Here is a 26,153-nt window from a genome sequence, read left to right as displayed (position 1 = left end):
CATGAAGTCCATGTTACTGTTATCTCTATTTTATAGGCAAGGAAAGTGAGGCTTAAAGACCCCAAAGTCGCAGGGATAGTGGCAGAGTTGGGAGGCTTGGCTCCAGAACCTGTACTGTCCACCAAAATGCTTCATGCCTGCAAGAGTAGAGCCTGGCACAGAAGTGGCATTCAATAAACATGGCAGAGCCCTGAGCAGGAGAAGTATAGAGTCCCATGGGGTTGACAGGATGGGGAAACCAAACTGTTGAGGAGTCCAAGGAAGGCTTCTGGAAGGAGTGCCGTTTGCATTGGGACCTGAGAAAGTAGATAGGGTATCAATGGTTATAAAGTGTTGAGCATAAGAGTCGGGGAGCTGGGTGGACATTACAAGAAGTAAAAACAGAATAAACAGAAGCCATGGATGTGATAAGGGGTGACAGGAAAGATAAGAAGCCATGGATGTGATAAGGGGTGACAGGAAAGATAAGCCATGGGTGTGATAAGGGGTGGCAGGAAAGAGAGTATAGTCTTACTGAAGTATAAGGAACTCACAGATGAATCTTGAAGTTGGAAGTGTAGTCTCAAGGGATATAATGCCAGACCTCAAATGCAAGAGTGAGCCATTTACATTTAATGTTGATTAGTATAGAGTTTGAAGGTTTTTTGGGCAAGGTGGTGACTTTCACAGAGCTGTGCTTTGGGAATATTGTTAGCCAGCCTGACAGGGTTGTGTCAAATGGACTTAAGTGGGGAGAGTCTGGGGATAAAGATGCTCTTTACAAGGGAGGTTCTGAAGGTCTGAGCTAGGATGGTGCAAGGGAATAGGTCAGGTAGAAAACGGACAGACTGTAGAGCTGATTCTGCATGACAGAAAGCCCGTAGGCTCCGGAAAACAGGCATCAAAAATGGAAGGAAAAAAGAAATTTATTAACCTTGTTACCTCCAGAAACCCCACTAAGTGAAAAAAAGGGAGGAGGATTCACAAAGACGTAAACCCACAAGGACAAAAAAAAAAAAAAAAAAGAGGAAAGAGGGGATAACAGCAACAAGTTTTGGAATCCGGAGAACAGATAGAGAGCTTGTAAGCAACTTAGCAAAATGGGAAAGGTGAATCCTTGACCAGCATGAGGGAAAACGAAGGAACAGCCCAATTTATACCAAAACGAACAACAATGAGAAAAACTAAGTCTCCGGAAATAGATGTTCTAGAAGTAGGAGTGAAAGTGATGTCAAAAACAGAAGGATTGACTGAAAGTCTGTTTATGAAGAAGTCCGACTCTGCCATCTGGTCCTCCACTCCACTGGACGGAATGTTGCCCCTTCCACAGCCGAGCAGACGACCAGAGATGAATTGTTCTGAGAGGGCACCCGGAGGCTTTTGGGGCGGACGGTGCCAGTCAGAGATGAAGGGAGGGATCCAACGCTGAAAATGGAGGGATTTAGTAAAGAATGATACATTAAATGTTGAAACACTGAGCTGCCTTCTTCACTTGCGTTCCAGGATGCTTTTACTTTCAGGCAAGGATTTGGAAATGTCTCCTCTGGACATTCTAGACAACCCAGGAAAAAGTCCTAAAGAAACTGAGGCTGGAATGCAGCAGCCAAATCACTTAAATGAAGCCCAGGCTTTATCAAGTCTGCTGCATTCAAAGAGCTTCTATTTGGCTGTTTTTAGTCCTTCATGAATCAGTTAGAGCAGACATCCAAGAGGAAAAAGGTCACTAGACATTAGGGGAAAACCTACAATAAGAAACATACAGAAAAAAAGAGTCTTAGAGAAAACACAAACCACACAGAGAGAAGAAAACTTCGAAATAACTACCGTTTATACCTCAGCGAGCTATAAAGATGACATAGCATCCATGAAATAAGAACATGGTGTTATTAAAAAGGAACATGCAAAGGAGGAATAAAGAACCCTTGGAAATTAAAAACGTAAAATGAAAACAGTAAAAGGGTTGGAAGATCAGAGCAAGGAAATCTCCCAAGAACTAGAGCAAAAGATCAAAGAAATGAAAAACAGTAAAAACGAAAAAAAGATGAGAATATTAGAGGGTGGTCCAGGGGATGCCACATCCTGGTCATTGAGGGCCCACACAAAACGGAGAACAGAGGGGAGAGAAAATCATTAAAGGTGGAATTCCAGAAAATTCTCCAGAATTGAAAGGTATGAATTTCTAGATAAAAAGGGCCCACCAAAGATTGAACTGGTCCCACGTGAAGAGTCACAAAGTAGCTCATGGAAGGGGGAGTTCAAATCTAAGAGAAAAAGCTCAATATTTGGCACCCAAAAATAGACACGATAATTATTTTAATTCCAGGGAAAACAAAAGGCGCTTCAGGAAAGAATAGGCAATTAGAGCATGTTCCTAGGCTCAGCAAAGAATAGCTTTCGTATTGTCATTATGGTGCAAATACTCAAAATTTGTCAAACCAAGATTTCAATATAACTATATTGGCAAGAGGGAGGCATTAGGAAGTGTGGGTGTGGTTGGGGGGAACAATGAAAAAGCTGAATGCATCCCTTCCATGGCTGGAAATCAATGGAGAGAACTTAAAACAAAAAGCAGCAGCAACGCAAGCTGGCTCTTTAGAGATGCAGAAGGAAATAATAAGAGAATCAGCTGGAGGAGTTGGAGGTGGTACCTAAGGGAACAGGAGTGGTGGAGGAGATCAGAGGCTGCTGCTTTTCAAGACAAGCCTCGTCGGGCACCACAGTCAACACAAGGACTTCTGATGGCCGCTCTGCCCTTGTCCTCCTCTCCCTGGCAGTTGCTGAATGGTGGCTACAGCTGGCCGAGCAGGGCAGCCCACAGCCCATCATGGCTGAGCCCTTGCTCTTGAGCAAAAAGAGCCCAGAACATTGGTTCCCTGGAGGTGATGCTTAGTTAAAGAAAACACATTTGACCAGGGACACCGGCAGGCAAAGCAGGCCTGGAATCACAGCTGTGGGGAGGGGTATCAGCAAGGGCAGCCTTCCAGGTCATCATGTGAATGGCATGATCTTTGTCACACTGACTCTGCCTGCATCGGGGGCTGACAGCCCACCCCTTCCACCTTCATATGTGGCAGAGCAAAGCCAGGCTTACTCCGTGTCTAAGGACGGTTTATCTGTCAGCACCTGGGGAAGATAGTGTGGTGATGAATGAGATGCTGGATCTAGTCTGGAAGTAAATGTTCAGCCTGAGCTCCTGACTTATAGCCAAGGTCCCTTCAGAGGCTTGTTAAATATCAGCTTGTTCATAGGGCCTGAGATGCCCTAACTCTTTATGAGAAATAGAGCATCCACCCTAATTTGCACAAGCTGAGAGCTGGAATAAGATCTCTAGCCATTTGACCTTACCCAGCACCTTCTCAGCATGCAGAATCAACCCCCCCGGATGCACGCCTACAACACACACGCACACATACACACACACATATATTAGCTCTCTAATAACTCATGTGCATCTCTGTTCCAAGGCCTTTCTCACAATCCTCCGAGGCTGCCTGACTTCTAGCCCTGCTCTCATGTTACGGTGCCAGCACCCTCAGCAGGGCTGGCTGTTGTTCAGTGATGAGCTGGAAGGAATTCCCTGTCTCTCCAGCAGTTGATGAGAAAGAGGAATCAGGCCCCCAGGTAATGCTGCAGAGTCTGGCCATCCAAAGCATCTTTGCTCTCTGTGTGAGTAACAAAGACCGAAGGATGGTGACCAGGGGAAAATCCCAAGTAATGTTTGCTTCTAACCACTGCAGTGCTAGGCATTCTTACCCATTAAAGAACTCTTAGAGGACGCCCGATGGCCTGAAGAGTTCATGCTCCTCTAACTATAGCTGTTCACTCTTCACACGTGCCCTTAGCAGAGTGCAGCCCAGAAAGTCTGTTCCAGACCAGGGCTGGAGACCCTGCCTCCGTCTGGAAAGGGCTATAATTGACAGGAGCTCACACTTTTCTTTTTCAGATTATGATGTGTGCGCCGAGGCTCCCTGTGAACAGCAGTGCACAGACAACTTCGGCCGAGTGCTGTGTACTTGCTACCCAGGATACCGTTATGACCGGGAGCGACACCGGAAGCGGGAGAAACCGTACTGCCTGGGTGTGTGGGCGTTGCGCATTATTTTCTAGCTCCTGGGGATACACCTCAGTTTCTTTGATCTTTGCTTTCAGTTGCTTTGATTTTTGATTCTTCCCTTATGTCCTGACGCTTGTTAGATGGAGTTGCATTGGCATTATCCTAGGGGTTGCTGCCTTTCGCAGTGATTATTGGAACAAACTATAACCAAGGAATTTTTCAGGGACTTGGCACCAGTCAGATCCTGATCGGCAGTGAGATATAGGAGCAGGAGAAGGGGAAGGTTACTAAAGGAAAAGGAGAATAATGTAAAATGGAAGATAAGAGGGCAGAAATGTAAAAATGCAAAAAAGAGTGAAACAAGAGTCAGCATTCTCTCCAAAGACGACCAGGAAGAGAGACAGGGAAAGAGGAAGTATGCATATGGCAGACAGGCTGGAAGTGAGGCAGAGGGAGCTGAGGCGGCCGCCTGGGCTGCAGCTGAGCAAAGCCAGCACCATTCATCACCACCAGCTTGCTCCCTTCCCCTCCAGACTCTGAGGGTGAGTCTAGAAAGCTGCGTTTACACAAATGTCTCTGTCGAGTCCCACGCACAGTCAAGTTTGAGCATCAGCTGGAGGACGAACTGAGGAGATTGGCGCGTGAACCCAAGTGGACAGCAAACAAGTTGTGATGAGCAGCCCCCTCTGCTGCCCCAGCAGGGATCCTAGAGACACCATTTATGAGAAGGTCTAGACATTAGGTCCCCTGGTTTCTCCCCAGTGGCACCTGGGGTGGCACCCCATGCTGGCAAAGATTGAAACTGAGACCACCAAGTGAATGGAGAGGAAACCGGCAGCCTCTCCTACAGACAGCGTGGTATGCCATTCTGTACCACTGAGCACCCAGGCACAAAGTCTCGTATTTCCATTTTTGGTGCCACAGTACCCTGTTCTTTTCATCTGGGGGTTTGGGGATACGCAAAGCTAGCATTCTGCTTTCAACCTTTTCTTTCCTACTCTGATGTAGAGGCAGTTTCATGCTTAGGTTTAGGGCAGGGGCCCCTGGAGAAAAGTGGTCAGCCTGAGGAATTGCAGCTGTGACATCTTAGCTACAGATGACATAGGACATACTGCCAGGAGGACATCCGAATCCAGGAGGACAATGCTTCCCTTGGCACACAGAAGGCCTGCCAGAGGGCGTCCTGGGTGGCTTGTCCACGAGTGACTGGGATGCTGTCGGGATCCTGAAGCGCAGGGCTGGGCTCTGTCTGCCTGCCACATGTGCAGTCTGGGGCTGTGTGTCATGGCTCCCTCCCACTGCCACCCAGAGTCTTCAGCCAGTAAACAGGAAACGGATTTGGGCCTCCCTCTCCTCGCCTGGTGGGAGAGAGTTTTATTTCCACCCTATTCCGTAGAGGAGCAAGTCCATGATGTGCACAGTTCACGTGGGCTCTTACTGGTTACTTGTTTGATGGGCTCATGGCTCATTTCCACAGCTCAGGAGGGGTTTGTTTGGGTCCTTGATGAAGCTGAAACTTCCTGGGGAAAACTTTCTCCATTAGACTCATCACGACTATTTTCTTTTCTCAGAAGTGGCTTTTCTCAAGTACCGTCACAACTCGTAACTGGGAAGGAGCCATTCTTAAATGACCTTGGGTCACTGTCCTACTGTTTGGAACCCACAGCCATGAAGAGGAACATAAAACCCCTCGGCACCCTGGGGTCCTTGCAGAAAATCACTTCTGTGCTGCTTGCTTTTCAAAGCATGTTGCTGTCAGTTCTCTCATTTTCTCTTCTTTGGAGTCCTGTGAAGTGTTTAGGGCAGGCTTCATTATCTTGTATTATAGGTGAGAACTGTGAAGGCTAGCATTGCTTGCACCAAGCCACGTGACTTGGCGGTGGGAGAGCCACAACCAGGAACCCCATCACTGATCCGTTTGTAAACCATGGTGACACTGCCTGAAGTGCTCCTGTCATGTGATGGCCCAGGTTTCTAGCTTCCTACTTTATCTCAGGCTTCTCCGATAGAGGTCTAGCAAAGTGTCCTTGTAAACGTTGACGGAAGGGCCAAGCCCAATGTCACCTGTTGTGTTGGAAGTGAATTCTTTGAAGCTGTCTGAGCATTCTCTGTCTTTGGTTCAAACCCAGATATCGACGAGTGTGCCACCAGCAACGAGACGCTGTGTGCGCACATCTGCATCAACACCTTGGGCAGCTACCGCTGTGAATGCCGGGAGGGCTACATCCAGGAGGACGATGGGCGGACGTGCACCAAGGGAGACAAATACCCCAATGACACCGGTGAGTGGGGCAAGTAAAATTATCTTCCTCATCAGATGGGTAAGTAGGTAGACAATTGGGAGCCCAACAGGGTCCCTCAGGGAGCAGTAAGCAGGAAGGGGCCTTTGTACAAATGGGAGGTGGGACCCGGATAAGAGACAGGTAGGATATAGGTCAGGCCGCTTCTAAAGAGACCTAGTGAGAGCGATGCCTGATAGCAGCCAGGGCTGTGAGCTGCTGTGCAGTTGAGGACACTCCACCAAGCAGAGGGGTATGCTCATGGGTGAATCACCAGAACCTGGTTACATGCTTATACCAAACGACGAGGAGCAGAGAGGCCAAAAACGGTGTGTTCTCACAAAGAAAATGCACTGAATGTACATTGGAAACATTTCCATGTAAGGCAATGCCGCTCCAAGTGTATAGCCCATGGCCCTGGGCCTGCCCAGGAACTGTTTCTTATTTGATTCACGATTGGATAAAGCAGAAATTGAGAGTGTTTAGAAACTTTTATACCAATTTGACAGAGAAAAATTTGTCTAAATCCAAAGATTTATGCTTGTATTTTATGTCTTATTTTTCTAATAATTCATTTTTATTGTATTTTGCAAGTACAGTCCACAGTGAAGTGGAAAACTTTTTGAGGCTGGCCTTTCCTCCCAGAGGTGGAGAAGCTGATTTACGTTATGTCAGATTCAGCAGAGATGTCCGATCACTCAGGGACAGGATCAGCCTGAATGTTGGGTTCCTGCCTTATCTAAGTCTGGAGAGGAAGGAATGAAGACAGGAAGAAACCATGTGCTCTTGCACCCTACACTTGTAGGCCAGGAAGCTGCTGTCATCTTCCCGAGCTCAGCGCCCGGCTCTTCTCTCCCTCCCTTGGGACAAGAAAGTGGCAGGAACACCATCTGTCAGGAGATGTCAGCGGGGCCTGGGCCATCTCTGGGTGGGGAGGGGGTCCTAGGGCAATCCCATGTTCCAAGAAATGCAGGGAGATGAAAAGTCTAGAACTGTCTGGGAGCTCAAGAGACAGTGACCCTTGAGTATAGGCTGAGATTCAAAAAAGGGGGGAAGGCAGTTGCCATCAGCTGAGGACAGCAAACAGCTGGGGACCAGTTGCCTCACAGGGAAAAACCGTAAAGCGGCATCCTAAGAAACAACTGGGTTGAGTTATGAGGAAGCCACCATATTTTAAAAGTAGATGCAAAATATCGGTTTGGGGCCAGCTCAGGATTGGGCAGTTTGGGATAGTTTGAATGAATCAGAGGGCTTGGTGACACTCTTTAAAGCCTGAAGCATGTGGGGCCTCTCTACACTCAGAGGTGCTTCCAGCAGGGGAAACAGCCTTTTTTGTCATAAGGGTTGATGGAGAAAAAAATTTCAGACTATTTTTTTTATTCAAAATTAAAATCACTTCCTCTTTGTCCCATGGTGGAGAAGGGGGGAGGGGCAGGATATGTAACGCCTCTCTGATTATATCCTTTTTTGAAAGGAGGAATCTCATTGAAAATGACATGCAGTCTTTTAGCCACTGATATATTAATGTGTGGGCTGACTTGAAGTTTTTCGTTTTGGAATTGGATTTCCAGCTCTGCGCCAAGCCAGGCAGCCCACGGGCTGTGGGCTGCTCAGCCGGGCACTTGGTTGTGTCTTTATGTCCCATTTCTATCCGGGTGAAATCCTGTTTACATGGGCATGCAGGGCAGCCTTGAGCAACCCGGGCTAGTGTAACCATCAGAAACAGCGACAACAACAAACGCAGACTGCTGAGTGTCAGGGTGCATCTCCAAATAATAGGACCCAGCCCTGCCCAGGAGTACTTCCCACCTGGCGGGGTAGAGTGGTCCCCCCAGAGACCTGACCTTAACTAGCGGAGACCTGAGGAGTCGGATGGAATTTCCAGAAGCAAGGATGAGATTGTACATGCTGGATCTACCTGTTCTTTGCTCTCAGGCGGCCTCCATCTCTTGCAGTAATTCCTAGGTTCTCCAACCACATCTCTCTTCTGTCCCCACGGCAGTGAGTCACCCACAGTCGCCCTGCTCTGTGGTACCCTAGGGATGGCTCTGAGCCAGAATGCAGTGACAAGGCGGGCCTTGCTGGGAGGCGCTCACCTCCTGCCTCTTGTTTTGAGAGTGTGGACCCAGAGAGGGGCCCAGGCTGAGGCTGGAGCACAGGAAGGTCTCAGTGCATCTTTGAAATGAACCGTCTGTTGTGCTGAGTTGGTCCTGAGACCATGCTCCTCTCTTTGCTTCCCTGAGAGATGAATTATACTTCTTAAAAAATTTTCAGGGGCCAGCCCAGTGGCACAGTGGTTAAGTTCACACATTGCGCTTCAGCAGCCTGGGGTTCCCCGGTTCAGATCCCAGGTGCAGACCTGTGTACTGCTCATCAAGCCATCCTGTGGCAGGCGTCCCACATATAAAGTAGAGGAAGATGGGCACAGGTTAGCTCAGGGCCAGTCTTCCTCAGGAAAAAGAGGAGGACTGGTGGCAGATGTTAGCTCAGGGCTAATCTTCCTCAAAAAAAAAAAAAGGAAAAAGATTTTCAAGCACAGTTCCAGTACAAGAGATCGAGAACTTTAAGGGATAACCAGTTTGACTTCTAAGGCTGAGAATTCAGTAAAAAACTTGAGCTGTCATAATTATAAGGGACATAGATGTGCAATTGTTTTTGCTCTTTCCCTAGTATTACTTTCATGTAAATACGTATTTTGTCTCAGCCATTCAGATGTTTGGGGAAGATGTTACTGCACCCACTTCTTAAGGATCCACCTTGTGAGTGCATTAAATGCTCTGAGAGAGATTGCCATGAAGAAAGAATGTTAATTTTGATTAAATCTGCATTTCCCAGAATTATTTTCTTCAGAAACACCTGTAAACATCTCAACGATTACAGTTAGGAATATTCTAACTTATTAGCATTGAAGAGCTGAGCTCTGGCAGTCCCCACTCCCCTCCCCCGAACTGGGTTAGGTCCTCCAGTCAACTTTCAGACGACGATGTTTTCATCGCCAGATGAAGCAGTGGAGGTCCAGAGGGGAGCCAGTTAAATGCTGCGGGCTGCCGAGCATCTAATGAACAAAAACAGGACGGTCCTCCTCCGCTCTGCCCTACTGGGAGAGAGTTTGCTCATGTTTACAGTGACTTCGGTGGGAGATGTCCTTCTCTTTAATCAGCAAGAACTGTCTGGTGGTAGTACCGCTGAGCTCCACTGTAACACAAAACTCACCGCGCAGATCCGCCTAGGTTGCACATTCTCTCCTCTTCCTCCTCCAAATATAACAACTACAAATAGTTTTTTTAAAAAACTGAATACCTCTCTGTTGTCACCCTGCCCCACTGGGCCCCGAGCAGCAGAATTATAAAGGAATTTCTCGGTATTTCATTTTCAGTCACTATTCAGTCACTATTTTCAGGAGACAATTCAGTGTCTCCTGAGTTCACCACATAGGCACAGAGGACTAGCGCTTGGTTTTAATATTCTACTAAGAAAAACATTCCAACACCGGTAACCCAGGACATTGGGGGGTAGGGACTGAGAGGAGTAATTCATACATGTAATTAAGATTACGAGACGGGACAGGCGGCACATTGTATGCCCTGAAAGTTAGAGGCACAACTCAAGTGGTGGGCCACTGAGAAAGCGTTGCAGAGGCTGGCTTTGATGGTTCTAGCAGCAAAAGCAAGTGTCCTGGATTCACTGACAGCTGTGATGCCGCGGAAAGTTCCTTGGCTTGGAAGTTAGGAGAGCTGGTAGCTGGAACCAGCTGAGTGACATTGGGAAGCTCCTGGGCGTCAGTTTCCTCCTCCGTAACTAGATGAGCTCCGAAGAGGCCTTCACCCTTTTTCACAATTGGGTGTGATTTAGCATAGGTGACGTAAGCCCCAGCAGCCCTGTGAGCCCCATGTGGCCCTCATTCCTTTATCCTCCATCTAAGGGAGTGTCCAGCCTTGAAGACATGCCCCACGTCAACACCTTCTCAACAGAAAACCTTCCTTACAGCATCTAGAAGATGAATAATTAACATCAGATAGTCAGCTCAGCAATAAGAAAAGTTGGGGGCCTAGTGAGCCTGCCTCTGGAACAGAGTCAGCTAAGTGGTGTCATCTGTTTTAGGGTAATAAGCCCAGTATTTCATCAAGATCACTTTTTTTGATGAAGAGATAATAATTATTGAGTACAAACACATGGGATCTGAAACCTCCTCTCCCTCGGCCTGTTTTTTTGGTTAAACTTTGCATTGTCCAATGTCTATAACGTTATAGTTAGAGGAATTTAAAATTGAACACAGCCTCCGCTAGTTGTTAGAAAGGCGGGCGGAGAGCAGAAGGGGCCGGCCTGAGCATTGCCTCTGACAGTTGGGAGGTTGCTGTGCACGCACAGACATGGTGACACAGCCGTCTGGCTAATAGGCAAGAATGACACACAGTCCCTTTTTCTCTTTGCAAATATGTGGCTGGAGCCAGTTCAGTCATCCCAGGGAGCTTGTAGCACCAGTGAGGAGACAAATTAAGGACATGTTGGCTCCACAATAATTAGCTTGCTGGTTTCTATTTTCCAACATTTGTTTATTTTCTGATAAAGTGACCATAGCCCCTGAGATCACTTATTACAGTTCAAAGTGCCGGGGACAGCCAGGTGTTTCATATAACTTTCAAGCTCCACTAATCCATAGATCGTGGTGCTCAACCTAGGGAGCTGTAAAAAAATGCTGGCGCTGTTCCCTTGTTGTGACCCCCGATGGGTGGGGTGCAGCCTAGTCGGCGGGATTTTTGAAAGCACCCCCAAGTGGTTGTAATGTGACACAGGACTGAGAACTATTGCCAGGGCACAGACCTGCACTGTCAATTTTAAAAACAAACATATTTTGTTCCTTTGTGACACTACCCGCATGAAGTATTCTGGGAACATTCTTTAGTTTTTCTGAGTTTATTAAATATTATTAATGTGGTATGTAAGGAATTCTATTTCTAATGCTTAGGATGGAGATCCTGCTCAACACCAGTCAAATTTAGAGCTACCCGCCCCCATGTGGCTAATTTGTAATATTACAACTTTTAAATCTGGGCGGGTTGGAGCAAAATGTGATCCTTTACCCAGCTTTTCTTGGAGACCCATGAGCACAGCATGAATTGAGGGGACTGAAAACATACAGAGTCAGAGATGTCTACCCAGATTTCTAAGTGAATTATTAATGTAGCATATGCAGGATTATCTTAGCTCCACGTTTGACATTACTGCAGACAAATTGCAGAGTGGATGAAGCCCAGTTCAGAAGAGACTGTTCCAGGTCTATACACAAAGGAATCACGTGTTTTTATTTATCTTCAGGCCCTCTGAGAGCTCCTTCCAAAGGATGATGTAAAGAACCCGACCCCACATCTATAATTTTGTGGAGAACTTAGCAATAGCAACGATAACAATGATACTCACATTTATGGAGCGCTTGCCGTGTATTAGGCACTGTTCTGGAAACTTACAGGTGTTATTTTATCGACGCCTCACAGTGACCCAGGTCACAAGTGCTGTTGTCATTTTACTGCCTGAGGAGCAGACGATCACAGAAGCTGCGACTTCCAACCTAAAAGGGACTGAGTGGCAGCATCAGGATGCGAATCCTGATGGTCTGACTCTACCAGAGCCCTCGCTGCTCACTCTTGTGTTACCTCCTGTGTCTGTGGAAGCTTCAAAGGCTCTTGGACAAAGTTAATCTTGATCTCTGTGTTCTGATCATTTCAGAAAGGGACAGCAAACGGGCCTGGCACCTTCAGGTAAAAGGTCACTCAGTGGAGCCTCTTCCCCGGAGCAGGGATCATTGAACTTGGCGTGTCCTCAGTCACCTGGAGGGCTTTCTCAAAACCGCGCACTAGGCCCCATTCCCAGGGTTTCTGGTTTCTGAGCACGGGCACCCACATGCTGCTGGTCTAGTGATCACACTGGAGAACCGCTCACCTACAGCGTGCCTGGCAGATGCCTCTCAGGGATCCCCAACAGAACTCCCAATAGTGGGCTCACTGCGGCCCCACAATGCCCGATTCAGACCCTGTAAGTGCACTTCTCTGCACACAGCAATCTGGGAGACCTAAAGCAAATTACTTTCTTTCTCTGGACCTTAGTTTTGTTTTTTTTTTCCCCAAATCTGTAAAGGAGATTGAACCTGGTAAAGAGGTTTATCATCATGAAACTATCAAGTTGCCTTAATGACACCAACAATTGGAAAGTTCAGCTGAGTATGGAAGAGTAGAAATGGAAAGATGGGTTTTTAACTCTTGTTCATGATGACGTGGCTCTGCCAGCAGGACTGGTTCCTTAAAAGGAAGGTCAATCACAAATCGCTAAGCAGGTGTCCTCATTTATTTTGCATTCTCAAAGGCTCACACAAGGCCTGGAAAATGGCAGATGCTCCGTAATGGGAGGAAGGGAGAGTGGGATGGATGGATGAACAGATGAACGGATAAGTGGATGAGAGAGAAGGGTTTATGGCATCTCAGCTAGACAGAGCACTGCTTCACTACTTCAGTCTGCTCGCTTAAGACATGTGTTCCTAGCTTGTGTGCTCCAAGCCACAGGCCTCCCACGAGGTGCAGGGATGGGGGTGTGGCCAGTGAGCTCTGAATGCCCAGCGCTGTGCTGCAGGTGATGGTCTGAGATCTCAGCTGCCAAGTCGCCTGTGGGCCCCCTCACCTCCCAGAGAGCAGAAACGCCGGTCACCATGTATATCACCAGGAAGGGGACTGACCCCGTGGGAGAGAGCGGCTGGGCTGCACGAGGAAGGTGCACCTGAGCGTGGAGCACTCCCAGTGCGCAGCCCATCCATCCATGTGTCACTTTCCTAGGGCTGCTGTAACAAAGTGCCACCATCTGGGTGGCTTAAAGGGCATAAGTGTATTGTCTCAGTTCTGGAGACTCCAATCGGAGATTAAGGTGTCAGCAGGGTTGGTTTCTTCTGGGGCTGTGGAGGAGAATCTGCTCCAGGCCTCTCCCCTAGTTTCTGCAGGTTTGCCAGCAGTCTTGGCATTCCTTGGCTCCCGCTGCATCACCTTGATCTCTGCCTTCATCTTTACCTGGTGTGAAGTTGGTGTCCAAATCTCTCCTTTTTATAAGAACACCAGTCAAAATTGGATTGGGGCCCCCCTACTCCAGTATGACTTCAGCTTAACTAATTACATCTGCAATGACCCTATTTCCAAGTAAGGTCATGTTCTGAGGCACTGGGGGTTAGGAATTCAATGTATGAATGCGGGTTGGGGACATTTCAACCTATGATACCCCATCTCATGAACATTTGTTGAGCATCTGCTATATGAGATACCAAAAAGCAGCTCCGATTCTTAGATGGCTTACACGCTGGCAGGTACACTAGTAGCACCTCCACAGGGAAGCCTGGAATACCCGCCATTTGAGTGGGACACGTGGTATATGCTGCCTGATCTCAGAGGACTGCAGCATCTATGGATAGAAAGAGTGGGCTTCATGGAACATTCGAACTGGGTCTTAACAGTTGGTAGGATTCCACAAATGGAGACAGCAAAGAGGGCTTCCCAGAACAGAGGAGGAGTAAGAAAAGCATGTGAGCCAAGAAGCCCAAGAAATGACTTGGGAGATGTGTTACTTGACTGTCCTCGGGTGACGTTCCAGGTAGCAGTGGTTGTCTGCTCCCCTGGCCCGACACCAAAGGGCTTCTGAGCTAGGAGAGTTTGCACTTGCCTGGGTGTCAGACTGTCCTGCCCCCCCGCCTCCCAACAAACCCTCATACACCCTCTCACGCCCACCCTGGGCCTACACCTCCCCACCCTCTGCACAGGCCTGGGTAGTCTGCACCTACCTATCAGTAGCAAGCTGACCCAGGTATCTAGTTTCCCCCGTACACAGGCTTGTGTAGCCCACTTCAGTGCCAGTAAGATGAGAGCTGTGTGAATTCTTGGCCATGTCACATTTAACTTACCCATTCATTCATTAGCAAAATGTGATTTTACAAAAAGCCCTTGGAGCTCCCAATGCTCTACAGGACAGCACTGGGCCCTCCACAGTGGACAGGCCAGATTGCCTTCCCAGCACCTGCCCCATTTGCCCCAGATGGGTGTGTCCAGAGTGTCTGGCATGTTTTCTATCCTGGCTTCACATCTCTGCCCAGCCTCTGACCCCGCCCGGCCTGGCCATGCTCCCTTTAAACAGTAGATTATCAGAAGCGATGAAGGCCAGCTTTATGAGCCATGCGCCCGAGACCCGTTGCCTGAGCTGGGGGGATAATTTACAGCGTGTGATCCTTGGCCCTCGGAGGGGAGTATAAATCACGTCAGGTTGATAGAGCCTGCCTCCTGGAAAGGCACTGATAAAAGGGCCGTGGTTCACATTTTCACACATAGAGGAGGAAGACGTTGGGATGCTAAATGGGAACATCTGAGCCCAAAGTGTGTCCAGGGCCCCTCCCCTGTCCTCTGACCCTGGCGTGCTGTCAGTGACCTGGGAACTATCCCTCACACGTTCCCCTGTCAGCCGCTCTGCCCTGGGCCTGCCCTTCCTGATGCTGTCCCTCTGGGTCTGGATGTCCTCCGGCCACCCAGATGGACCGAGCCCGTCTCCCCTCTCAGGGCACGAGGAGAAGTCCGAGAACGCGGTGAGAGCTGGGACCTGCTGTGCCTCGTGCAAGGAGTTTCACCAGATGAAGCAGACAGTGCTGCAGCTGAAGCAAAAGGTACGTGCCTAGTGTGTCAGAAAGCATCCTGTGAAATGGGAGGAGGACTTGGCAGAGAGAAAGCGGAAAGATGTTTAGATACAATAAGAAAATCAGTCATCATCCACAACCTCATTGAGCATTCGCTGAGGTTGGTGCCGGCTAGGTTTGGACTGGATGCTTTGCCCACCCGCCCTCAGCGCTGACCGCCTAAAGGGCATCAGAACACGACAAAGGCGGGGGTTGATAAGGTGACTGTTAAATGGACCGCTGGGTAAGAGGCACCTGGCGAAGCTGTGGAGAGGATGAGCTGTGCCTAGTGTGACTTTTTGGAAAATAAACATGCAGACACGTGGCCCTGGGGCAGACTTAAAGACTTCCCTTTTACCTAATATTTTGTCTGTATTTTATCGATAGAGAACATCCTCTCCATAAACTTCCATATGCTAGTGATGAGTTTCTGCAGCCGCTTTATTTTGCACATTTGAAAGTTACAGCCTGTGCTTTGTCTGGGCTCCCCGCACCTCAGAAAGCAGCCATTTAGATCCCTGACTCCCCTTGTAAAAGGCTCCCACGCATGCCGGACGGAGGAACAGATTTCTGGTAACGTTGTTATGCTGTGAGTAATGCCCCGTGATGGATCCAGTGGCCTGATTTCTGGAACAACTGTCCTGGACCCAAATCGGTGGTATTTGTTATACCTAAGGTCAGTCAATTCACCAGTTTGTCAGTGACTCAGAAATTGCGCTGTGCTGGTAACACATAAACTTACTGGTTTGTTTTTTCATTGCTTCCACTCAAGGCTGTTAGTATGTCAGAAAGGCGTATAGAATCTGTTTAACTTTGGCATCTATTTATTCTAAAGGACAAAAGAGTGCGCATAAGACAACATTGCTTTTCGGTGTTCAGCAAACATGCAGGCAGCCCCTAATGAGAACCATGGCTGCCAGGGAAACGCGCAGGTCAACAGGCTGAGAAGAGGAAGGGCTTTGCAGGCCTTCTGTACGTTGTTGGAGGATCTGTCAACTTTAACAGAGACGTGTCCAGCCATGCGCTGCACAGTGACGTTTCAGTCAACAATGGACCACATATCCAACAATGGTCCCATAGATTAGTACCATATGGCCTAGGTGTGTAGTAGGCTATACCATCTAGGTTTGTGTAAGTTCACTCTGATGTGCACACACAGATGAAATCACCTAATGACGTGTTTCTCAGAATGTCTCCCCATCGTTAAGGAACGTGACTGTAAATATATATAGGCGATGCATAATCATGATCTTAAATAATTTGTGATCCAATAGGGAGCCCAGGCAGGAAGCCTTGTAAGGATATCAGTATAAACATAGATATAAATAAGTGCATCCCACACAAATGTCCTCAGGCCAAGCTTGGATTGACATTAGTATTTATTGAGTGAATCCAAAAAAGAGTTGATGGAAGAAGTAGGTTTGTATTCCAGAGGCCAGAGGGTTAGGGCTTGGGAGAGGCAGTTGATCGATGTCTCAGGGCCTAAAGCTGCCTCAGTTTCCTTCTCTGGATGGTCAATAATCCGAGAGCTAGAGGGAAGCTCTTCCAGCCTGGATGATCTTTCGGATCAGTGCTGCTAAGTCTCACAAGTTGTTCAGAAACTCAGTTGCTAAATAAACATCTGGCATTCCCTTAACCTCCCTGCAGTGTTTTATGATTCATGAAGGAAGAAATATTAAAAAGCTGAAAATTTTGTGTCACAGCACCTGTCACCTTAATGGCCCTGCCATAGAGTCACATACAAATCCGACAACAAATACGTCTTAATACGCTAGTAACTCTCGTGCAGTTGGGCTGGACTGGAATTGGTTCGCCTTAGACTCATTCTCCTACAAGTGCCCTGGGGCAGGTCTGAGCCAACACTGACACTCAGGGAGCGTTATGAGAAGCAGCTCATTTTTAAAGGTGCCTGTTAGAATGTGTTGCATTCTGCAGTTTCTCGAGCAGTTTTGTATCCAAGATCTCATTTCATTCTCACCATGACCCTGTGAGAAGGATGCTGATATTCTCCTAGAGGTGAAGTCACTGCCCACGAGGCGGGCCAGACCCACCCCAGGTCTCTTCGCTTCTGCTCCTGTGCTGGTGTTGGGATTGTCGGTTGGTTTTTAACTTCATCTACTGCTGATGCCATCTGTTCTGTTCAAAAAAGAACGTAGGACATCTGCCCAGATAAACGTTGGCTAAGAAGTAGGGACCTGGTGTTCTGGACCGTGGCCAAGCCCATGGTGTAAAATGGTTTGCAAATGTTGAATTGCCCCTTGAGGGTACAATGGGCAAGATCCCAACTGTGGCAAACTTCACAGGGCAAATGCCCTGGGTTCTTCAATGGGTGAATCATAAGGAAAAGAAAGAGGTGGGGCGGTGACTTGCAGATTAAAAGAGACTTAAAAGATCACTTTTTAAATGGGCAAGATTAAACCATAGGGGCCAGCCCAGTGGTTAAGTTAAGTTCACACGTTCTGCTTCAGCGGCCTGGGGTTCGCCGGTTCAGATCCCTGGCACGGACATAGCACCGCTTGGCAAGCCATGCTGTGGTAGGCGTCCCACATAGAAAGTGGAGGAAGATGGGCATGGATGTTAGCTCAGGGCCAGTCTTCCTCAGCAAAAAGAGGAGGATTGGCAGCAGATGTTAGCTCCGAGCTAATCTTCCTCAAAAAAAAAAAAAAAAAGATTAAACCATAGTGTCTGGCATGCACAGTTCGGTGGTAAATTATTTCTTTAAATGCAGGAGGTGATTAAAATCAGGATAGCGGTTACTTGGAGGGGAAGGAGGAGGCTGTGATTGGGTCAGGGACATGTGGGGACTGTTTGACGTGAGAGTGTCATTGCCACAGAGCAGTGGATGGAAGTGTGAGGAAGGATTCAGGAAGTGTTTGTGGAGCACCTGCTGTGCCCCACCGTGGGCTGGGAGAGGGGGAAATAAACACGGTATACAGGAGAGTCCTACCTTAAATAAGCTTGCTGTCTTCTCTGGGGAACCACGCCTACAATGTAAGTCAACCAACACTGGCCCAATGGAGCAGCGCAGGCAATGGAAGCTTCAGAAGTTAGAGGTCCAGGAGGTTTCAAAAGCATGAGCAGATGTTCAACCTGCTGGCTGCACTTGCTCACTCTGGTGCCGCCTTTAATGCCAGGCAAATATGTGGCTTCTCAATCCTTGGTGACTTCCTCTGCTACCTTGATCTAGTTGCTCTGTTAAGTGGATCTTCTCAGGATTGTTGGGCAGATGAATCCATGTTAAAGTGATGGTAGATTGCCTTGCCAAGTATCACTAGTAATATTAAGAGAGGCAGCTTGGTGTGGTGGTTAGGAGCACAGATTTCAGAACCAGATTGGCTAAGGTTAAATCCTGGCCCCACCACTTGCTGATTGTGTAACCTTGGGTAAGTTATTAACCTCTCTGTGCCTCAGTTCTATTAAAAGAGGATAACAGGGGCCAAGCCCATGATGCAGCAGTTAAGTTTGCACATTCTGCTTCGGCGGCCCAGGGTTCGCTGGTTCGGATCTCGGGTGTGGACCTACGCACTGCTTGTCAAGCCATGCTGTTGCAGGCATCCCACATATAAAGTCGAGGAAGATGGGCACAGATGTTAGCTCAGGGCCAGTCTTCCTCAGCAAAAAAAGGATTGGCAGCAGACATTAGCTCAGGGCTAATCTTCCTCCAAAAAAAAAAAATAAAAAGAGGATAATAATAATACGTCCTACATAGGGTTTTCATGATGATCAAATGAGTTAATATTTATAAAGGACTTAGAACAGTACCTGCCACCCAGAAGGAACTCTGTAAATGTTTACCAAATAGGTAATTAACTTTAATTATATGACCTTACAAAGTGCTTTACTGGCAGCGTCTAACTGATTTGTACTAACAGCTCTGTGAGGTAGATGGTTCACTATGGAGGCTAATACGAGATAATGATACTCATAATTCCACTGATTGGAAGCCAAGACAAACATAGACTCTTCTGAGTTATGACAGCCTTCTTCCCCAGCCCCTGCATCCCATAAGCTCATCCTCTGCTGAGTTTGTGCAGCAAGTCAAGCAGGAATTTGGGACAGCTGCCTCCACAAGGCCGGTGCCTTTCTTTCCTGCTCATCCTGTTGACACATGGAGGAACTGACGGGAGCTGGAATGTAATCACCCAACAGGAGGTCAGCCAGGAAACTGAGGTCAACATTTACTGAATCACATCATGACTTTTACAAGGGAGCAGAGAGAGCTGGAAAGGGCACGGGGGAGTGTCTCTAAAGTCCATCCACGTGCAGGTCCCATCCTCCAGTCTTGCATACAAAATTTTAAGTCCAAAAATGATCATCTGGTCCAAACCTCTTGTTCTGTAGATGTGAAGATGAGAATCTGGAAGGGTGAAGGGACTTACCCAGAGTCACACAGCTACTTAGAAGCAGAGGCAAGAGCATCTGCCCTGGGCAGAGCATTTCCACTGTGTCCATGGTGGCTGCTGGAGGTTACTAGTCTGGAGGCTGAGCCAGGCATGTTGAAGACGTCATCACTTTCCCTCCCAGCAGCCCTTTTGGGTGGATGGTACAATCCTCATTTTGTAGATGAGGAAATCCAGGTTATGTAGCTTATTTCTATTGGAAGTAGATAACTGGATCAGGCTTCAGCTGCCAGTGTTGACGCTCCGTCCCCTGGTTGGAGTAGATTTGCTTATAAATTTCCCTCCCTCATTGCTTCACTCCAGTTCCACCCTGGGGCCGCAGACACACATTTGCAGGTGGGAGTGGTCTCTTGCTACGACACAGTGACACCAGCACCATTGTAAATAAACTCCTGGAATGCAGCTGGGTCCTGGGAGTGACTTTGAACCGTGAACTCTGACCTGAAATTGTACAAAACTGACTCAGATTGCACAAGATTTTAATTCTTATGGTCACCCCTAGTGGATTCTGAGTAATGGTCATGGGGGACTTGAGTGCCATTCCTTGTATCTTTCAGGGAACACTAGGTCTTCTCAAAGTGTAGGGGAAGACCATTTATCTGGAAGAAAGTGGGTGGTCAGGAATCTCCTAGCTCATACCTACGAGGCTCTCCTTACCCAAGGATGTTAATACTAGCTGGGGGCCCCTCAGCTTCCTAGGAGTGAATGCTTAGAAGTGCTACAGGTACCGAGGGACCTTTGGAAGACAGTGTTGTTGCTTCTTTGAGCTTCCTGCCTTCTGAACCTTCTCACTCCCTAAGCTGGATAGACCGCAGTGAGAACTGCAAGAAAAGAAGAAAAAAAAAAAAAAACCTCTGGAGGACGTTCCAGACAGGGGAGCATCCCAGGCTCATATAGGTCACCTAGGGCAGCTGAGGTGGCAATAGGACCTTGACCCCAGGAGAGCCTGACACATGCTCCCTGGGCCCACGAGGGAGACTGAGCAGGAGGAGGGCGAGCAACGCCTTTGGCCTCATGGCTCTACCCATTCTTCATGCCGGGCTGCAGGGGTACATACAGCTGAAACCCTCTTTGGTTTCCCATGATTTTGCCTTTTAGAAGTATTGCAAGCACTTCATTAAGGGGCTGGTGGGATACGGGACCAGGGTAGTCACCTTGCCAAGGAGCTGGAAGAATTTGTTCTCCAAAGGATGTAACAGGTGAAAGTTGTTTGCCGAAGTGCAAACCGCATGCTATCATGACCACTTTTCATTAATATTGGATTTCTTCCATCAGCAAGAATATCTGTCTCCATGAATAAGAAAAATCATCAGTTTCTAAAGCTGGATCAAGATGGCCTCAAACCCAGCAGCCACCCGGCAGGAGAAGGGGATCTTGGCCAGAGGTCACCATCAGAATCCTGTTTTGTAACAGGCCTGCCAATCATTCCTAAACCTCCATGCCCAGAGGTAGACACTAGTGCAGGAGACCGAGGACCTTCTGAAGCCAGAGAAGGTCATCTCAGACAGCAAAACTTTCCCAGGCCTCCCTGGAGCCATTCACAGCCTGCATCTTAGCTGCAGTTCAGTAGATGTAGTTCGCAGTTCTCCATAGGCACCCCCTGGGCCTGGGCGTGGGCGTTCAAGATCTTGTGATCATCTTTCACTCCATTTCCCTGCCGTGATCCTGTGAAATCCCAGGGTTATTTGTGTGACGTTGTCAACAGAGTGTGCTTCACTCTGCCCCATCAGAACTTGACTGGGCGTCTCCAGTCTCTTGGGGCAGGAGGAAGTCCCTGAGAGAGGAAATGAGAGGTGAGACATGCCGACTGGCCCATGAAGGTGGAAGGTACAGAAAACTCGATGGTGGTTCCCATCAACATTCAACTCTATGTTCCTTGCTCCCAAACGTTGTAATTCAGGGTTGATAGGAGCCTCTGGGGGCAACTTTGCACGATTTTTGATTTAGTGCTCTTTGATGATTTTGAACCCCACAGGGCACAGCTTGGTCACAGTGGCAGTTGGCCACCTCTGATCACACGCAAATAGTTGGCACCTCTTTTGAAGGCTGAGGTCCAAAGGTGGGTTTAGCACATCGGAGCACTCCCAGAGCCTGGGTGCCATCTGCCATGCGTGGCCTTCTAGCTTGCATTACCCTCTGGGCAGAGGGTCCCCACATGGGGCCTCACCCAGGAGGATGTGGGGACAGATGCAACCTGCTTCAGAAAATTGCAGAGATATCTGGTTTCTGTGGGATTCCAGGATCCAGAGTTAATCATCTGGGGATAGCTCTGAACCTCAGAAACGTGCCTTTCTCTGCTAGATTTTGCGTCCCTGAATCAGCTTCTTGGAAGGAAGAGACTAGAAGGACCAATTATTAAGCACTTAGTATGTCCCAGGCCCTGTGCTGGGCACGCAGTATACACTTCCTCATTTAATCCTCTCAGTCCTAAAGGCGAGTGTTACTGTTCCCTTCTGTCGGTGAGGAAACAGAGGTTCGTAGCATTCAGTTCTTACTGAAAATCTTACAAATCCACAGGTTATTGCTTCTGTCATTTTCTATGCATTAGAAACACTAAGTACGGCCCACACTCAGAGGCTGGGAAATTAGCCTTCATCTTTTGAAGGTACGAGTGTCAGAAAATTTATGAATATGTGTTAAAACCATCACAAATCACTGTCTCCCACTAGTTCCCAAACACCTGAGCGTGTAGGTAACTGTAATCCGCATTCTTAGTCCTGGTTCCATGGCTGAGAGGTCCTTAAGAGCAGGGACCATGTCTTGGTCACCTTAGAACCAAGCACAGCGCCTGGCACATAGTAGGTCTCAAATATTTGAGACATAAAGTAATTAAATAACAAATGGAAAGTCTGAAACAGGTAGATTGCATTAATTAGTGGTAATAATGAGTCTAATGGTGATGTCTAGGCAATCTGGAGCTGATCCATGTTCACCCAGTACCTAGCTGGAGGGAGTTCAACATTCAAAACAACATTCAAGCTGTTTTCACGAGAAGACCTCTGCGTTTAGAAAGAGGATCTCTACAGTCCCTTTGGGCTCAAACTAGCTCAGATAAAGAGGAATTGCCATGAAAAGGCTTTGCAGCATCTGCAAATAACAGAAGTGCGCAGAATCTCCCTGGCAATGGAGCCTTCACTTCCTGACCAAGGTTGCTCTTCTCTTTGCAGATTGCCCTGCTCCCCAACAGTGCTGCTGGCCTGGGCAAGTACGTCACTGGTGACAAGGTGCTGGCCTCAAACACCTACCTTCCAGGACCCCCTGGCCTGCCTGGGGGCCAGGGCCCTCCCGGTGAGTGTGGAGAAGGGCATAGAAGGGTGATAGTCCCCAGCCAAGGCCTGCGGAAAGCTCATGTTTGGTGGGGGCTGGATGGACTTCCTAAGCTTCCATGGATGAGAGCAGAAGCAGGAGTCCAGGGAGGCCCCACACCGGCAGGCGAAGAGGGCCGTGGGAAATTGGGTCCTGAAGCCTGAGAAACTCTCATAACCAAGAGCAATTTGGGAGAAAAAGGTCATTGTCCTGGGTTTGGGTAAGACTCTTAAAGATCATTTTAAGTTACAGAGAAACAAAATGAAAAACTATTTTTTAATGTTAACATATACAAAAATAGATTGGTATAATGAACTCCTGTGGGCTCATCCCCCAGCCCTGACAGCTTACGGCCAGACTCGTTTCTGCTATTCCTCAATCCTCTTTCCTCCTTCCCTGATTATTTGTCAACACGTTTATATCAATATTTATTTTTATATCTATATATTTTTCTTTAGAAGTCAACCTTATTGAGATAAAATAAAATTTTAAATTACAGTTTGGTGAGTCTTGACAAATGTATGCACCCTATATCAAGCATTTACTAACCACCCACCTATATCTATATCAAGATAGAGAACATTTCCATCACCCCAAAAAGTTCCCTTGTGCCCATTTGCAGTCTACTCCCCCTTTCCCACCTCTAGGCAACCACTGACCTGCTCTCTCTCACTGCAGTTTTGCCTCTTCTAGAACTTCAGAGCAAGGAGTCTCACAGTGTGTGTTCTTTTTATCTGGCTCTTTTCATTCAGCATACTGCTTTGGAGATTCACCCTATTGCTTTGAAGAAAATCCCAAATGTCCTGTCATTCTGTCAGAAAATACTCTATGATAACTTTAAAAAATAGTCACAAGATGTTTTGTATTTTGAGTCTCTCCATGATAGATAGATCAATAGATTTTTTTTTCACACCAGTACAGGAAATGATATTAGGGTTAGCAAGTGATTCTAAAACATGGAGTATCTTATCCCTGATTATCATGGCTTAGCTAGCAGTGTGCTAGGTGTTGCAAATGACCTCCTGACATTTTAATCAGGAAGATAACACACGTAGAGTGAAAGCAACTAGAATAAAACAGTATCTGCTTGCCCCAAGTAAGCACACAGGTGCTTCCTGCGTGGGAGCTTAAAGAGGAGAGATCACCGTAGCCTCCATGGTTGGGGATTTGGGGTTTGAGCTGGACGTGAAAGACTGGTAGGATTTGTCCACTCAGGAAGGACAGTGGGTAGATTTTAGCTGAAAGGTCAGCAAGAACAAAGGCTCAAAATTCTTCTCAAACTATTTATGTGTTTTCTTCACATACATTTTCATCTCCTGGTTTCCATCAAACACAGGTGGCCTGGGTCTCAGTCTGTACAGAGAATAGGAACTGGTCCAGGAGTTTGGTTTATCCTCTTGTTCATTCTTGTGGCCTGAGCTACTCTGGGTCATGGTGGTATTTTCTCCAGCAGATGCCACACACAAGCAGCCTCTTGCTGCTTCTAAGTAGACTGAGGTCTCTCCTTAAGAACTGATTCCTAGCACAGTGTTCTCCACCCTTCTCTAAGAGAATGCTCTCGCTCTGCTTCCCTGGAGGAACTTCCTCTCGGGCCAGTCCACATATCACTCCAACAGGGACAAACCAGGAACAGGGAGCCTTTGGCTGTCTTTCTTCTTAATGAATGATTTGCTAGCTTTTCTTCCAGTTCTGTCTGATTCCTAACATGATTTGAGCTGTCCAGGGTCCTTGATGGAGTAGCGCGTTATTGAGGGCTAGCTTTTCCAACGGACTGTGCCCTTGCTTTCTCCTCCAATCCTATTTCCTTCTCCCTCCTTACATCCAGCATCAAAGTTTGTGATGCCCTCCACTGAGATGTGTTAGGGTAGCTAGAATGATAATACGGTTTCTCTTACTCTTAACTAAAATTCCAGCCCTGAGGCCTGTGACGAATCACAGACTGGGTACCAGTATACGAAGCTACACTGGGTGGGAATCCTTTGGCTTTGGTGATGGGGAAGTGCTCGCTGCTGCTCTCTGCCCCCCCTCCCCACTGTTATATAGAAGTTGCTGACATTTGCACATCAAAGCCCCACATTTTAAAGGTCCTTGACATATAGTATTCCTAAGGCTCATTGATTGTGTAAATGAGAGTAATATATTATCTCTAGCCTGTCATTGTGCTATTGGAGGTATTTAGTTATAGGAGGGCTCGGGTCCCCTTTCCACATAAACTCTTTCAGGGTGACCTGGAACCAGCTTTGAGAGTAGGGATGTGAGACACGTTTGGATGGAACATTAACTGCCTTTAACTTTGGCGTAATTGTTCTATGAGCTAGAAAAGACTTCCCCAAATATGAAAACTCTGAAGTCTTTGTTTCTTTGTTTTCTGGTGAAAACAAAGTCATCCCGTCCTGTCACTGTGCTCTGCCTATAGTGGGAGCTAGATAGGATCAAAAAGTAATTACTGTGTGCACTAGAAGGACCCACAACGAAGAATATACAACTATGTACTGGGGGGCTTTGGGGAGAAAGAGGAAAAAAATAAAATCTTTAAAAAAAAAAAAGTAATTACTGTGTGCATTTGGAAGAGACGTCACTGAGGAATAATTACAGCACAACAATCAGCCCAGCCTCTTCAGTGCAGTCATTTGACATGAAACATTTACTAAGCAGCCTGCTATGTACCTGGGACTCTGAGAGTGTGCTGACAATTAAGACACACCCCACACACTCTCAGAGTTGGCAGTCTAAAACGGGTTAAAACCAATATCCTTCCATGTGCAAAAGAATGAAGTTGGACCCTACCTTACACCAGATACAAAAATCAGCTTAAATATAAGACCTGAAACTATGAAACTTCTAGGCGAAAACATTCATGACATTGAATTTGGCAATGATTTCTTAGATATGACACCAAAAGCACAGATGACAAAAGCAAAAATAGACAAATAGGATTGTATAAAACTTTAAATCTTTTCTACATAAAAGGGTACAGTCAACAGAGTGAAAGGCAGTCTACAGAATGGGAAAAAATATTTGCAAATCATGTATCTGAAAAGGGGTTAGTGTCCAGAATATAAAAAGAACTCCATAATTCAACAACAAAAAAATCAAATAACTCAATTTAAAAGTGAACAAAGGACTTGAATGGACATTTCTCCAATAATACTATTCAAATAGCCAATAAGCACATGAAAAGATGCTGAACGTCGCTAATCATAGAGAAGTGCAAATCAAAACTTGTGAGATAACACTTCACACCCATTAGACCTGCCACTATCAAAAAACTGAAAATAACAAGTGTGGGTGAAGATATGGAGAAATTGGAATCTTTATGTGCTGTTGGTGGGAATATAAAATGGTGCTGCCACAAGGGAAAAGAGTATGAAGGTTCCTCAGAAAATTAAAAATGGAACTAACACGTGATCCAGGAATCCCACTTCTTGGTAGATATCAGAAGAATT

At 47.2% G+C, this 26,153-nt stretch overlaps 1 protein-coding gene across 3 annotated transcripts in view; it reads left to right on the top strand.

Annotated features, from left to right (window-relative positions):
• CCBE1 (collagen and calcium binding EGF domains 1) overlaps positions 1 to 26,153 on the top strand; it is a 238,099-nt gene that overhangs the window by 201,481 nt on the left and 10,465 nt on the right. For 2 of the 3 annotated variants that reach the window (XM_008529405.2, XM_070627804.1), the window contains 4 exons: positions 3,923 to 4,057; positions 6,163 to 6,315; positions 14,889 to 14,992; positions 22,569 to 22,689. In XM_008529405.2, coding sequence (XP_008527627.1) covers positions 3,923 to 4,057; positions 6,163 to 6,315; positions 14,889 to 14,992; positions 22,569 to 22,689 — 513 coding nt within the window. The remainder of the gene's footprint in view (positions 1 to 3,922; positions 4,058 to 6,162; positions 6,316 to 14,888; positions 14,993 to 22,568; positions 22,690 to 26,153) is intronic. The other variant, XM_008529406.2, reaches the window with a different exon arrangement.

Source organism: Equus przewalskii, chromosome 7 (assembly GCF_037783145.1).
Source record: "Equus przewalskii isolate Varuska chromosome 7, EquPr2, whole genome shotgun sequence".
In the NCBI taxonomy this organism is placed as follows: domain Eukaryota; kingdom Metazoa; phylum Chordata; class Mammalia; order Perissodactyla; family Equidae; genus Equus; species Equus przewalskii.
This window is presented reverse-complemented; position numbering and strand designations above follow the sequence as displayed.